This window comes from Carettochelys insculpta, chromosome 5 (genome assembly GCF_033958435.1).
Source record: "Carettochelys insculpta isolate YL-2023 chromosome 5, ASM3395843v1, whole genome shotgun sequence".
In the NCBI taxonomy this organism is placed as follows: domain Eukaryota; kingdom Metazoa; phylum Chordata; order Testudines; family Carettochelyidae; genus Carettochelys; species Carettochelys insculpta.
The window spans coordinates 116,746,947-116,763,226 of NC_134141.1; the positions used below are offsets into that span (position 1 = coordinate 116,746,947).

The 16,280-nt window shown below is 47.3% G+C and overlaps 1 protein-coding gene across 1 annotated transcript in view; it reads left to right on the forward strand.

The window, feature by feature from the left end:
• Window positions 1–16,280, forward strand: part of ST8SIA5 (ST8 alpha-N-acetyl-neuraminide alpha-2,8-sialyltransferase 5) — a 74,143-nt gene that overhangs the window by 19,371 nt on the left and 38,492 nt on the right. The window contains exon 2 of the mRNA XM_074994356.1: window positions 751–1,458. Within this exon, the coding sequence (XP_074850457.1) occupies window positions 1,328–1,458 (131 nt within the window). The 5' untranslated portion in view covers window positions 751–1,327. The remainder of the gene's footprint in view (window positions 1–750; window positions 1,459–16,280) is intronic.

The following is a 16,280-nucleotide window of genomic DNA, read 5'->3' on the forward strand; positions in this document are numbered from 1 at the left end:
AGTGGCTGTGGGACATGAATGACTCGCAGCAGCATTTGGGATGTGCATCCCCACCTGCCTCCACCCTGTGCCCCTGCCAATGTTCCCTGTAAGCTGAGTGCTTGGAGGGCAACCCAAGAGAAATTCAGGTGCTGCCCAGATGCTTAGCAGAGTGCCCAGAGCTGCACACGGTGAGCACGTGTTTCCGTTGGCAGTGCACATCTGCACATGCCTTGGTGCACATAACAAAATTTATTACACCCACGGGTGGAAAAAATCAGAGGGAGCACTTCTCCCCCAAAATTTTAATTCCTAAATGGGGTGCCCCCATACCCCTCTGCGTGGCCTCCCAGCACCCTCTCCCCCTGCAGGCACCAGTGTCCTATGGCTGTAGACAAGGTCTTGCTGTTTCACCCCATAACAAAAGACCAGTTCACGGTCGAGGAACCAGGCGACTATTTCTCCCTTTAAATGAATAGTTTTTTCCGATGGCATTGAACATCGGTATCCCCATCTGTGGCTGTGAGGCGAGCCAAAGCCTGTAATAAATCAGTCGGCAGGAACGGCGAGCTCTGTCCTTGAAGAGATGCACGGTGACCTTGCTTACGCTCACTCCGGAGGAATAACCGGGAAAAACAGAGCGGTGACTAACGGCGCTGCATGCTGTGTGCAAACCTCCCGGTATCTAAGGCATGATCAAACACTCCTCTTGTTAAATACAATGCAGCTTTTGATGCTTGCCTAACTGGATTGCTGCTGCTGTTTTTGCAGGGGGCTGAATGGAACCCTCATGATCGTTCCATACTTGCTGGATAATAGGCTACCCCAGTCACGTCTCCCCCCCAGAGCCTTTTGCTGGAATTGCTGAGCAGAAGCGAAGAAGAGCTGATGACTATGTGCGACCGAAGCAGGTTGCGGGAGCTCTGCGTTTTCCACCGGCTGCAGTTTTCTGTTTTACTTGCCGCCTCTCCCATCCGGAATATAAAACCGGGACTGAAGTAGATAATTGTTAGCAGCGGGTTTCTGAGTGAGGCTGCGGGAACAGACTGCCTCTCGCACAGCACACACTGCTCCATTTGAAGGAGCTATGAATGGATGATTTTTAGCTGTCCCCCCACATCCACTGCTGCTGGAAACTTGACCGTGGAAACCGGCTATTGCGCAGGGTTCTGTAGTTCACCAAAAGGGGCAAGGAGGGGGCAGCAGAGCTGAACAATGGGACACCTTGTCCTTGCATTGCTCACAGAAAAGCCCACCAAGGTTCCCCCTGCCTGCCAGTGAAAAGAGCACGAACGCAACAATGAACTGAATTCTTCCCAACAAAGCTTAAGGAATCATCTGCACCAGGATGGGCTACAGTGACCCCTCATCCAGCAGGGATTTGCTGGGGAACAGAACTTTGTTCTTCATCTTCATCTGCGCCTTTGCTGTGGTCACTTTGCTGCAGCAGATCCTGTATGGGAGAAACTATCTTAAGAGGTAAGGGGGTAGGAGCAGAAGTTCTCGCTGAGCAGACAGAATTGTGACATCTGGGGCAAGAGGGAATCCAACTGCACAATAATAACATGAATATCCTGGGAAGAGTTTGGGAGAATGTGACCGGCAGCTGTAACATTTGTTGGGATTATTAACAAAGGGGAATGCTGGGTTAGATATCAATTGCATGGATTGTAAATCGCTGGTTCTGCTGATTTTGCAGGATTTATAATGGTTTATACTAGCTGAAGGTTGGGGCCAATATAGCAAATTTTGTTCTTATTTATATTGTGTATATCCTGCTATATGGCTCTGTGTCACCCTGTGCGTGCCAAGGCAAAACTGGCTGGAACAAATGAAGTGGGACAACACTTTTATTGTAGAAATTTAATGCTTTTGTAAAACACATGCAAATGTATTTCCAGAAACTCTCCTGATTGTAGCAGTACCAGTGGTCAGAATAACAAATGGTTCACTTGATTGGTCCATGACAGTACTTGTGTTAATTTGGGAGCAGGATGGTGTGACCGAATGGGTGTTGACACCCAAAGATCACATCAGTTCTCAGCCTGAAAATAGTGCCTTTTGTTTGATGTTTCCTGCTCATGTCACAACAAAATGCCAGCTGGAAATAGCAAGTGTTTATCAAAGCCTTAAAAGGTCTATCTAAAAATATTTGCAGTAGCTTAATTTATAAAGGGAAATATTCCCATTAGGCCCTTTCAGGCAATCGATCTTCAATAATCTGTGTCTGCTATGGAAGTTCTTGTTTTAATTTTAAGAGTAACTGGCAGTTAGAGATTATTGGCTTGGTTCTCCCCTGCCTTGCCTCTCCAGTAGTCATATTTGTATGCCCAGTGCATTTTAGACCTGACCAAATGAGAAATTTCTTCACACGCAGATGTAAACAATCACAGAAGGGCAGGACAGTGGAAAAATCACACCTAAATGTGAGTGAGTAAAGTAGAAGAATAACCACATTGAAACAAACCAGTTCTGGTAAGAAGGTATATCTAAAATTCATTTACTGAATGCTCTCTGTGAGTCAAGCTCTGTCCTGATTTATATGGGGTTCCTCTGTTGATTTCAGTGGGGATGCAAAGGCTTCAAGGAAGGGAAAAACTTGACTTCCAAGTGCTAACTGGCTAAGTAAAGCTGCTTGAGATATTTTAGTCTGTCCTGCTCTGGTGGCTGCTATCACAAAAACTGAAGCAATTACATGCCACAGGTTTTGTAAGCGTAGATTAATGCATATTCATGTTACGCTTAGCTGTGGCTTCTTGGGGTTTCTTCGGTTTTTAATGATATCGGTCTGCACAATACCAATCAAGAAACATTTTCTTGCAGTGTTTGGGAGAAGGTACTTAGGACACCATTCTAAGGGAGGTGAGGGCCTTTATCTCCAACTGAAGTCAATGGAAACTTAGTACCCGACAGGATCAGGCCCGTAGATAATAGTGGGAAGGTTAGTTTCTGTTTGCAGCCTCACTATGATGGTTGCCATTTCCCCACTGTTCTCATTCTGTTGCGGTTCTGCAATGAATTTTGCTGGTGGCTTGGCAGTTGTTTACGCTATTTGGGCAAAAGTTGCCTTCTCTTCTCAGTCAGCAGCAAGTCAGTATAAGTACAGTTCTCCAATGGTTTGCTCAAGGGGCCACTCACTAATGAGAATTGCAGGTGTCCTTAGCTTAGCGTCTCTCATTACAGTCCCCTTGGACCATGTCCTCCATTACAACATGACTCAGGATCCAAAGTTGGTGGGATCCCTTCAGATCCTCTGTCTTGCACCACCTAATATTACTTGTGAGCTAGAGGTTTTTACAACTATCTTTATAGGAGGAAGTTGGGTATTTATAGGTACAGTACTGCCTGCCAAGCAGGAGTCTGAGGACAATTCGCTGAACAGGAGGCCAAGTTTCACGCTATGGTTCAATGTGCTGTTGGCTTTACTCTAGCCTGTGCTAGGACTTGCTATGTGCAGCACTAACAGGCCCCCTGCATTTTTCCCAAGGCGGCAGAAAGAAAGTCCCCAGAGTGCTCAGGGAAACCTGGAAATTGACCTGAATTACTCTGAGTAAATGTACAGTGCATTCACGCATAAATACAACGTTGGGCCAGGTTGTCTCATCCTGGCAAGGTGCTGGAGAACACAGGAAAGGGCCTGCAAGGCAGGAAGGGTTTGGGGGCACTGGACTGACTAAGGGTACAGAAGACTCCTGTAATTGAGCTCGATCTCCCAGCGGCTATGATGGCCAATCTAGGTGACTTTTTGGCTATTAAAAGTCCGGTGACACAGCAGGCCTGTGGTAGGCTTCCTGCCTACCTGTGCTCCATACTGCTCCGGGAAGCAGCCATCACACTCCTGCAGTCCCTAGATGGGGGTGACAGGGGTCTCTGTGGACTGCCTCCACCCTGAGTGTTGGCTCCACAGCTCCAGCTGGCCAGGAACAGGGAACGTCAATCAATGGGAGCTCCGGGGCAGTGCCTGCAGGGAGGGGCAATGTGCAGAACCATACCCCACCCCACCCCACTAGGGGCCACAGGATATGCTGGCCAGTTCCGTGAGTGGCACATGACGAGGGCAGACAGGGAGCCCGTCTTAGCCCTGCTGCATTGCCAACCAGAAGCCAGACGCAGTAAGCACTGCCAGGCTGCAGCCCTCCCACACCCCTCACACCAGCCCTTTGCCCCATTCCTGCCTCACCCAAGCTCCTCCCAGAACCTGCACCCCTTCCCACATGCCAGCACCCTGCCACAGCTGGTCAAAGTGAGTGAGGGTGGGGTGGGGGGATAGTAAGTGATGGAGGGAGGGGATATGGACTGAGCAGGGTGCGGCCTCAGGGAGAAGGTGGGGCAGGGCCTTGTAGCAGGATGGAAGGGGCCAGAGCGAGGGTGTTTGGGTTTGTGTGATTGGACAGTTGGCAACCCTACATAGCATGGATGGATGTAGCAGAGTGGAAGGTGGGGCTCTGCCGAAGCTAATAAAGACACACCAGAACCTTAGAGCATGTACCCTGCACAGCTCTCTATGTGCCCAGGTGGTGCCCCCACCTCTAATGTCCTCCTGCTTCCCCACTGCTGGAGCCTTTCCATGCTGCGGTGAAAGATTCAGGCAGTCGGGTGCTGCCGGAGCTTTCCCCCGCTGCCTCCCCACCACCAGAGCCTTTCACTGCTTGCATAGCAAGGCTTACCCAGCACACTGTCACCAGAGAGCCTGCAGTGTAGCCATACCCTGAGTTCCTCAAAAGCTCTATTTCACAGGGAGGAGTAGTCCTCTTGTGAGGCTGCTGTAACTGCCTACAGGCTTGAACCTGGGACCTCTGGAACTCGGTACATGAGCCTCTAGTAAAAGGCCCCACAGAGATGTTAGGGATGCTCTGGATCTCAGGGCTTTCATGGAAGACATTCTACCCACCAGACGTGTGGAGGCAAGAGGCTTCCTGAATGGTGTATTCATGCTGCCGCACTGATGCTGGCATGCGGCTACCGAGTTCCCTGGTAGAAGCATGGTAGCATGTGCAGAGGGAGAGAGAGAAAGTTAACTCAGCTCCCAGCTGTATTAATTCCTGCCTGGACCTACAGGTGGAGCATAGCCAGTTCTGTGCTCCACCCACGGGCCTGCTCCAAAGCCCCTTCCCCATGGAGCAGCAGTGGAGGGACTTGGTGAGGAGAGAAGCCACACAACCTTGGAGAAACTCAGTGAGAGGTCCTCTCCACTTACAGAGATGCAAGAGACAGTCCAGGCTTATGCCAGGGAGGGCCCCCTCCCTTCCACAGATGCTGAAATTCTAGTAACATAAACAGGAGGTGGGAGCAGGAAAACAGGTGCCTGGATTAAAATCAAGCAGCTGGCTCTGGCTCCCCGTACTTGGGCCAGGCAGCGGAAGGTTTTGCTTGAACAAGAACTGTGGGCTTTGGCTCAGAGAGGGTGACAGGAAGGAAGAGAACTCTGGGAGAATGTCCAGGAGAAGAATGGCATGTGAGGTCAGCTTCCAGGCCTCATTCCGCGACCACTGATATTGATGGAAAAGCTCCTGTGCGTCACAGCCATAGACACCGAATACAGACAGACACTGCGTAATAGCCCCTTCTTGCTCCCCCCCCCATTTTTACATCATTACCAGAATGTTTGAAGGCCAAATCCTGCTCACTGTAGTCCCTAAAGTATTTCCACTGAAGGAAATGGAGCTGCTTGCACTAATAAGGCAAGGAAGCTTCAGCTGCGTATCTTTCATGAACAGGTTAAAGTCTAACTAAATGTTGGAAAATTTCAGACCAGAGGGGATCTGACAGCAGGAAAGGGTGGGCTTTAGTGGCTGTGAAAAATCCTAGTGACAGGGTGGTAAAGTTGGACACAATTAGGCTTCTTTAATACTGATCTCTGGAGTAATTATTTTCATTGCAGGGTTTATGCGATATGATTAAAAATGTCCTTCCCCAGAGCTGCTGAAGTAGGTTAAATCCTGGGGATTTTTACATATATCCAGAACAACAGCTCGCTCTGCATGCTGCTGCTTCAGCACTGGGTGTTTTTATTGTGAGTTAGATTCTCAGCTGGGGTCTGGGCCCTTTGTGAGGTCCAAGCAGTGTGGAGAGGTTGGAGTCCGCTGGTTAAGTGGCGGGCAGAATGTGGGGAACGGTCCACCTGTTGCCATCCCTTAGCCCATGGCATAGAGATCATAGAGTCCATCAGATGCCAGCCCTCAAATGTCCTGACTCTCTCTGAGTGGGGGTCAAATGCAGGAGTGAATCTGGCCCCTCTGAACTGCATGCAAGTTACCAGAATAATGTTTAAAGAACTTAAGGGAAGTTTTCCACTGAGGCTTTTGCTAGAAACGCATGTAACAACCCGCAAACCACCATATGGTGAAGGAGAACAGTCTTCCTGTCAGAGTGTATGCTCCAGTTTTTAAATGCTTTCTGTATTTTAAGTTAGCCTAGAATCTCATCTACACGCAAATTCCGCACCCAGTCTTTCAGAAAAATCACACTCTGAAAACATAAGATTACACCATCACTGATGTGTGTCTAGCATCTTGCATTCAAGGACTGCAACTCAGACATCAGTTACTGACCCTTCACGACACCTGCATGAAGGAGTTACCAGCATCTGGCAAACTGGGGAAGTGGAACACAGAGAAATGGATTGACTTGATTGAAGTTGCTGGACGATGCAACAGATCCCCTGACTCTCAGTCCTGTGCTCTGTCCACTAGAGAAAGTTCCCTGTCAGAAAGGAATTATTTTCCCGGTGAAATGAAATACCACCAGCTAACGTTCTACATCACTGACATCGTGCAAATTACCTGCTGGCCTGTGAAACAAAGTTTTGCTGTTGGTCTGGGTTTTCTTGGGAGCAGAAAGACATTGGAGATTGCAGAAGAAGATGACAAAGCCTCAAACCCTGGACAGTTTCTCACAACAGAAAACCTTCGACATACGCGGCTTCAAGTTGCGCGTAACTTTCTTTTACGAGAGTTAAGCACAACCTGATGCTGCTCTGCAGCCCTTCTGCCTGCCTTCTCCCAGCCACACGGCTGTGAGCCTGACTGCCATGCCACTGGCAAGCTAAGATCCCCTTCCCCCTGCCTTCCCTGAGCCGCGCAGCTGTCAAGCTGACAGCTTTTAGCTTGCCTAGCTGCCCGCTGGGGAGAGGCAAGGAAAAGCAGCCCTGGTGAACTGGTCAGTTTCCCAGGCCCACAAGTGGAGGAGAGTTGGGAACCAAGCAGCAGCCCATCTTCTTCCCAACTTGCATGAAAATTTGAGTTACCCGGCGGTTTCAGGAACACAACCCCCACGTAACTCGAGGGTTGACTGGATACGCTAAGTAGTTCTGTTCCACTGAATGTTTGTTTCTGAAGGACAAGTCTCCCCTAAAATGTGAGGTGGACCCAGCTGTGTAGGTCAGAGGTATGAAAAATCCACACCTCTGAGTGCAGTAGGTAAGTCAACCTAACCCTCAGTGTAACCAGGGCTAAACTGATGGAAGAATTCTTCCAGCGACAGAGCTACTGCCTTTCTGGGATGCGAATTACTACGCCAGTGATGGAAGATACCCCCCATCGCTATAGTGCGTCTACACTAAAATGCTAGAGCAATGCAGCTGCAGCTGAGTCATGGTGGCAGTGAAAGCACAGACACACATAGGAACAGCCATACTGTGTCAGATCAAAGGTCCATCTAACCCAGTATCCTGTCTTCTGACAGTCACCAGTGCCAGGTACCCCAGAGGGAGTGAACAAAACAGGTAATCACCGAGCATCACCCATTTTCCAGCTTCTGGTAGAGGCTAGGGGTACCATTCCTCCCGCTCTGGGCTAATACCCATTGATGGCCCTATCCTCCGTTAAGTTAGCTAGTTCTTTTTTGAACCCTGTTATAGTGTTGACCTTCACAACATCCTCTGTCAAGGAGTCCCACAGGTTGACTGTGTGTTACGTGAAAAGAAGCACTCCCCTTTGTTTATTTTAAACCTGTTGCCTAGTCATTTCATTTGGTGACCCCTGGCTCTTATGTTATGAGAGGGAGTAAATAATGCTTTTCTTTACTTCCTCCACACCAGTCATGATTTTATAGCCCTCATTCATATCCCACCCCCTTAGTCATCTCTTTTCCAGGGTGAAAATTCCCAGTCTTACTAATCTCTCCTCATACAGAACTTGTTCCATAGCCCTACTCTTTATCTTTCCCAATTTCAGTTGATTTTTTTTTGTTTTGAGATGGGGTAACCACTTAGTATTCAAGATGTGGGCAAAAGAGGGATGTATAGAGAGGCAGCATGAGGGTCTCTATTATTACCTCTCCTTTCCTTAATAATTCTGAACACAACTCTTTAGCTCCCCTTTAAAATTGTTTATACCAGTTGCAGCAACCACTGCTTTTCATAGTTTGTTCAGTACAGGAGCCCTCTGCACAGTGCACTCTTCCTTCGCTCTGCACTCATTATTATCACTAACAAGCTATGTGCACGTCAGCACAATATAGGGATGTATAGAGAGAGATTCTGTAGGCAGGCCTGACAGCAGGGGCCCCAGTATTTTAAAGGCAGCAGCCTGGAGCTCTGGGCCACTTAGAAATGCTGCAGGAGCGTCATTCTGCTGCTCTGTGTGGTTGCTGGTGAGGAGGAGGGGTGGAACTAAGGGCTGTCTGCCCTTGGCCCCACTTGTTCCCTGGAGACTCTGCCTTTTCTGGGGGCAGGGAGCCAGACCCTGCCACACGTTGTCCCCTGTTCCACAGTGGCTGTCTGTAGGTCTTATTCTCACTCACCATACCAGGGCAGATCTCTAGCTGGTTCAAAACAGTTTCCTTTATTGACTTCAGCAGAGCTCCACTGATTCACACCAGAAGAGGATGGCAAGCATCAGAGGGGTAGCCGTGTTAGTCTGGATCTGCAAAAGCAACAAGGGGTCCTGTGGCACCTTATAGACTAACAGAAATGTATGAGCATAAGCTTTCGTGGGCAAAGACCCACCGCGTCAGATGCAGATCAACCAGAAGAGGATGTGGGCCCGTTTTCTTAAAATGGCTCCACATTGTAACTCTACCTGTGATCACAGTAAAAGCACTAGAATATCCCAGACACCAGCAGCCGCTCATGGTGTCCTACTGAATTCCAACAGCTGGTCTTCACCAACTACTCCACCTCTGGTAGGACTGCCAGTGTGATAATGGCGGGAAATTCTAGGAAAACTAGTTCTGAGTAGACACGCCTTAGAGTTCAGTCCTCCTTTTGCTACACTGTTACAATTGTCCAACAGTTGAGGAAGGAAATTCTAATAGAAAACTGATGCTCATGTATCTATTGAATCCAAACTATTTAGGTCTCACACACGCTTGCTGCATGATCCCCCCCGCCCACCCTCTTTTCTGTCTGTTCCATCTATCACTGTGAATTTTTAAAACTGTGACCAGTCTGATTTTTGCCCCTATGCAAACCATTCCAAAATTAAGAGGCCAGATTAAAAACTAGTGTAAATTGGAGTACCGTCAATGATTTCAAACAAATGACAGGAATTTACGCTAGGTAGGGATCCATCATTGTATGGAACTACGCTGATTTATGCTGCTGATAACATGATTCAAGGAAATGGCGATGCAATGCATGTTCAGTATTCTGTCTTTAAACAGTCACTCTTGTAATTATTTCAAACCCTAGATCTTCAGCTGCATTGTAAACACCTGTCTTCATTTAGAATGCCATAAAAATTACAAAGTGACTTGGTTTGTGTTCAAAACAAAAAAGCAGTCCGGTAGCACTTTGAAGACTAACAAAATAATTTATTAGGTGATGAGCTTTTGTGAGACAAACCCACTTCTTCAGATCATAGCCATACCAGAACAGACTCAACATTTAAGGCACAGAGAACCAAAAATAGTTATCAAGGTGGGCAAATCAGAAGAGCAGAGGGGCAATGGGCGGGGGGAAGGAAGTTGTCTGTGTTGAATTAAGTAATATCTGTAAAGTGCTTTGTAGATTCAGTGCACTAAAGAAAGGGTAAATATTACTATGAAGTTTCAAAACAAAGCTGAAAGAAAGTATATGAGCAATTTCTGACAAATGGAAAAATTAATTCATGCTCAAATAATTCAGTAATTTGAAGATCTTTAATACTTGGCTGAGCAACGCATGGGAGAAAACATAGTAAGTAGGAAATAATCTTGTGTTTTCAGGAGACCTAATTTCTGTGAATAACAGCCTAATAGATTGTTATACAACTTGAAAAGAAAACATTTTTGAGCAGAGAACAAACCTAGGAAACTTAAGCAATTTATGCTGAAAGTGCACTGGCATTGTAGGATACTACTACTTACACCTCTTCTAAACTGCTTGGAGAAGTTGCTAGACAATAAAACGAGTTTTTTTTTCCAATAATACTTTTCAATTATCATCCTGTGGTAGTGATTTTGCATGATTGGTTACAAAAATGGTATCTTTCCGTTTGGAAGTTCTAAGTAGCTGTAAGTAGGGGGATAGAATGTAAGCGATAATACCATTTTAACAGTTGCCTCGCTGCTGTAGCAGTACAGTATTTTCTGCCAGTAGGATATTAATTCCTTATTTAAAAATAGTTAGTAAACTGTAACTGGTGCAAACAATGGACAGTCTCATGACTGTGTTCTAAGTGCCCGAATATCACAGTGAAGACCACAGTATGAGAAGGAAAGTCGACCAGGTTAGAACGGGGCTGGGCTGTAGAACTTCCTCATAAGTCATTTCCTGAGGGCATTCCCCATACTTTTTTTTTTTTCCATTCATGTATTACATAATGCTTCTTCCTCCATGCACCAAATAAAGAGAGACCTTGCAGGTTCCTCAGTCACGCGTTAATCTGCAAACATTCTTAGCGCCTTTGTCAGTCACAACTTCATTTTCACTGTGCAAATGTCATAAAGCCAAAATCTGACCCCTGCTCCCTTGTGGCTCAGTGGGAATCATTTCTTCAGACTCCTCAGTCATGGCTTGCTTTTATAATGGAGATAAAAGCAGAGCGACAATGGTGTTTTTTTTTTCAGAGCTGTACCTGCCTTAAGGTGCAATCCTCCTCCCTTTGAAGTCAATGGAGAAATTCTCCTTGGCTGTTCTGGGACAAAGGTCAGTCTTCAGAGCCCTCTTCTGCTCAGTGTACTGTAGTTATGGGCTCTTGATTTACTTTATTCTAGCTGGTATGACAGTTATTCTGGGCCCAGGAGTAAAGTATGGGCAGGCCCAGCTCCACCCCTTCAGTAGGGGCGGAGCCTCAGGTAGAAGGGATGGGGCCAAGGGCAGTCAGCCCTTAGCGCCACCCAGACCATGACTCTGGTACCCTCCCCAGCCCTCAGAAGCTATGCAGGGTGATGCTCGCCCAGGGTTTTAAAGGGGGCTGCAGCAGCAAGGTCTGGGTTCAATATCTAAGGGCTCCTTTGAACAGTAGAGGATAGAACCAGCTCGAGCACCCACCCAGCAAACTGGGGAAATTCGCCAGCATGTGGGGCACTGCTCAAAGGCAATTCTTCCCCAGGGATAAGCACAGAGCCTGCGCCTAGCACGGAAAACCCAGCATTAATTCTGGAAAACAATTAGTTTGGGCTGGGAGTTCTGGGCCCCTTTGAAAGGGCAGGGCCCCTGTGCAGTTAACCTTCCTGTCTCCCACATCACCATTGGCAGGCCTGTTGGTAAGCTTCTTATCTGACACAGCAACTTGCCGAACTGCATAACCACTCGCAGTACCTACCTGTGACCCTTGCAGTAATTTCCATTTGGGGTCTTTTCTTTACACTGCTGACTACAGCTGTGTTACAGCAGCACATTTTGATACCCAGAGTCATGCTCATACTGTCTTCAGCTCACTGCCTACAGTAATGAACAAATTAAAGCCAATTTCTATTCCTTCTGATACTCCAGTAGTCCCCCGCTGTCTCTGTTAACAGCTTCTGCTCTTGTTATCAAGGCCAATCCTTTGTCCATCAAGTAGCTGCTCTTCAAAACGTGACTTAATACATTTGCCAGGCCCTTCATTTTTGGTTTTTGTATTGTTTAAAATTGCTAAGGAATTTCTGGGTGTTTATTTTAATTTTTTATTTATAAAAATTTCATTGGAAAGTGGTGTAAAAGTTAAGGGCCCTCTTTCTGGTGAGAGAGCAGTTTTCATACTGGGGGACATAGGAACATGAACAAGGCATCAAATAGAGAAAAGTAAGATTATTGAAAGTAAAAGCAGTTTAATGCTGTGCTTTCTTTTCTGCACTGTACACGAGTCCTGTACACACACACACACACGTACAGTTAAACCCCCGAGAAGGGCGATTTCGATTTGTGCTTAACTCATATTAATGCTCGTAAACCTGGTGGGCAAGCTGGGAGAAACTGCGCCACAAGCAGCTGTGTGTCCCCCAGCTGGGAGGACTTGGGGCTGCGTGGCTGCTCCCCACTTCCTGCAGCTGGGGGAAGCTGAGGAGTAGCAACGTAAATTGGGGGATTACTGTATGTGTATCTGCTGCTACATTGCCTTCAGGGCTGAAGACAGAAATGCCAGGCCCCTGGGAAAGGGTCTTCCTGTGTGGAAGAGGCAGGAGGGGGGCTGGCCTTCCCCCCACCAGCCCTTCTGTGCTGCCCGGATTATGTCCTTAGGGGCTCTGGCAGTGATTTAAAAGGGGCAGAGCTCTGGCCATTGCCACAGCTGTGGTACCCAGTGGTGGTGACTGTTGTGAGCCCCAAGCCCTTTTAAATCACAGGGCCCCAGGGCATCTGCCCTCTTTGCTGCCTCTTCCATCAAGAGGCCTTGTCTGCTTACACTAACAGACAGCCTTGCATTTACACTTGGCCCTGGTCTGTGCTACAGAGTTAGGTTGATGCCAGGCTGCTTTGGCAGACTCGGCTCTGTAAACATCTACACTAAGGCTGTGTCGACACTAGAGAGTACTGTCGACAGAAGTGCTGTGTAGACACTTTTGTCAACAGAGGACTTCTGGGGGGGGGGAGGGCATTTATTTAGAATGGGGGGTGCAGGGAGGTGCTGGGAGGCCTGGCTCGGGGGGGAGGGCATTCAGTTAGCATGTCGGGGGTGGGGGTGTTGTGGTGAATGTGGAAAGATGACAACCACCAGTGTGGCGATCTTTGAATTCCTACTGAACACCACTGGATTAAAGGTTCCCCAACCAGCGCCCTGCCAAAGTAAACAGGCTCTTAGATTAATTGATTATTAATTAATTTATTAATGAATTACTAGCCTAAACACATCTACCTAGTGTAATGGAGTGGGTTTTCTCAACATAATCAGTATTTCGAGGGACTCAAACTTCAAAATCTTTAAACATCAAATAGTGGCTTTTGTGAGACTTGGGACACTTTGGTAAAAATGAGTAAAAACTGAAAATGAAGGGCCTTATAAATACAGGACAAAGTCTGCCCGCTCTCTGTTGCCTGCATGCAAACCTGGCTGAAGTGAGATGGAGTCTCATGGAGTCTCTCATCATTGTAACTAACGACAGACTGGTGGTGCCATATTGTAAACCCCAAACATTCAAAAACCATTGGCTAATGTCATGAAAGTGACCTAAAAATAACATTTTATCTTGTTTGCTCTATTTTGAGCTGTTAGGTGAAAGTTGTCTGCCCCCTGGGCATGTGGCGAGGGTCGAAAGTCAATCTTAACTGCATTTGCAAAAGTGCAGGATCCACTGACCCTGTCCTGATACTTGCGGTAAGGCTGCTACCATTTGACCCCTCTCCAGCCTGTTTTCTTAGCATTGGTCTCTCTCTGCCCCCTTCAGGCTCCATTGCTCCTCACATTCTCCTCTCTAGCTCCCACCCAGTCTTCTGTCCCTAAGCTCACCTCCTCCATTTACTGCATGTTCATGTTTGTATGTGTGAGGTTGCCACGGTTAGCCAGTTAGCCAGAACTACTGATTTTTGTGTTTCTTTTTCCATGAGTCTCACTGTGTTGGGCATTTTCTCAAAGCCCAGCCCTTTGGCATCATGCGATCAGGCAGAAGTCTCAGCTTACATTGAGAAAAGGGACATGCTGGTTCTCATAGTGCCAGGGAAAAGTTTGAAAACGTGGATGCTGGGCTCAGATACAAGTTGCTCACCTCTATTTGTCTCAAAAATCTCTTGCTCTTGAAGCTAGTTTCTTAATTTCGGGGCACCCATGATTTCCAAAAGCCAGGAATGGACAAGACCATGAGGGCATGTAGGCCCTGATCCTAACTGAAATTGATTCAAGTTAGGGAGCTCAATTGCTTTGAAGATCTGGGCCTCACAGACCGTTGGAGTAGTAATCACTGTGCAACAGGCATATTAACCTTTCTCACCCTTACTCAGGTTAAGTGATTAGGAACTGGACCTAAAGTTAATGCTCCTGTCACGAGAGGAATCAGTAATCACTGGTCTCTGGTCACAGTTACAGATACTCTCTTTGCACAGACATTTTCCGTTGCTTCTTGAACTGACTTTATTTCCTGCTCATCGTTACAGTGGTCTAATGCCAGTGAGGCAGCTGGCCAGTCTGAAATTCCGTGTCAAGTTTTGCAATTTTTACTTCAAACGTGACTCAATTTTTGCCCTTGATGGCTTATTGTGTTGCCTGTTTTATTGCTCCACAGCCCATAGAACCATTAGGCATACTGTGGACTCAGTTTCCCATTTCCCCAAAGTCCATGCCCCCTGCTGCTTTAAACCATTCCAGTTCATTCAGCCTTTCCCGCATCCCTCTGTAATGTTCTGCCTTGACAGTCACTGGCCTTACCTTACATTTTCGTGTTTCAAGTTGTGCTTTCATCCTAATTATTCCTTACAGATGAAATAGTAAAAGTTAAGCTGTATCTATTCTGCTTGGCCACTTTAGGTCTGATGGCAATTTCATAACAACAAAGGTGACTGTGGCCAATGTCTTTCAGACACAGCTGAAAACCTTGGGCCACCGAGAGCTTGGTTTATTTTTCTGGTGGTAGGGATAGATCACACCCCCTGCATTTATGCATGGAGGGTGGAAAATAGCCTATTGCTTTGGCTCAAATTGTGTAGGAGTAGGGGGCTAGACCTCTATGGCCATGTCTACACGTGCACGCTACTTCGAAGTAGCAGCGCCAACTTCGAAATAGCGCCCGTCACGGCTACACGTGTTGGGCGCTATTTCGAAGTTGAAATCGACTTTAGGTGGCGAGACGTCGAAGTCGCTAACCCCATGAGAGGATGGGAATAGTGCCCTACTTCGAAGTTGAACGTCGAAGTAGGGCACGTGTAGACGATCCGTGTCCCGCAACATCGAAATAGCGGGGTCCGCCATGGCAGCCATCAGCTGAGGGGTTGAGAGATGCTCTCTCTCCAGCCCCTGCGGGGCTCTATGGTCACCGTGTGCAGCAGCCCTTAGCCCAGGGCTTCTGGCTGCTGCTGCTGCAGCTGGGGATCCATGCTGCATGCACAGGGTCTGCAACCAGTTGTCGGCTCTGTGGATCTTGTGTTGTTTAGTGCAACTGTGTCAGGGAGGGGCCCTTTAAGGGAGTGGCTTGCTGTTGAGTCCGCCCTGTGACCCTGTCTGCAGCTGTTCCTGGCACCCTTATTTCGATGTGTGCTACTTTGGCGTGCAGACGCTCCCTCGCAGCGCCTATTTCGATGTGGTGCTGCCCAACGTCGATGTTGAACGTCGACGTTGCCAGCCCTCGAGGACGTGTAGATGTTATTCATCAAAATAGACTATTTCGAAGTCGCTACATCGAAATAAGCTATTTCGATGTAGCGTGCACGTGTAGACGTAGCCTATATGAGATCTCTGTGGATTTGGGACTGTGTGAATGCACTGCAACATGGGATTTGTCTGTAGTTCTTACAATTGTGGCTTGGGAGGATGTTCTGCATAGGAAGTTCAAAACCTGCCCTCCCCAACAACATTTCCTTATTTTCCTAGAGTTATGTTGTGGCATACAAGTCTCTCCATAGCTAGTTTGCATGGAACCTTCACTGCTATTTAGATCTCATTGGCAGTGAATGCTGAGCTTTTGGATAGTCAAACAGTTCTTTCTTTATTTGCTCTGATTTGCCCTGTGACAGTCCAATGACACAGAGGTAGTTAGTTAGTTATTTAGATGGTGATCAGTACTGGGAAGATCCTTCTACAAGAGCTTCTTGAATGACCAGTACCATCCTTCTGTTTAGGGCAGAAATGGGACCATCAGAGAGTAGGTGAGGTCCTTCAGAATCATCTCTCCCATTTGAACTGAACTTTATCTGCATATCTTGTATCCACACTGTATCTTTAGAGCAGCCCTGAGATGGAACCTCTGTAATCTGAGGAGATAATAATATGGATCCTAAACTCCTTCTCTGAGTTCATTCACTCACTTGCTTGGGC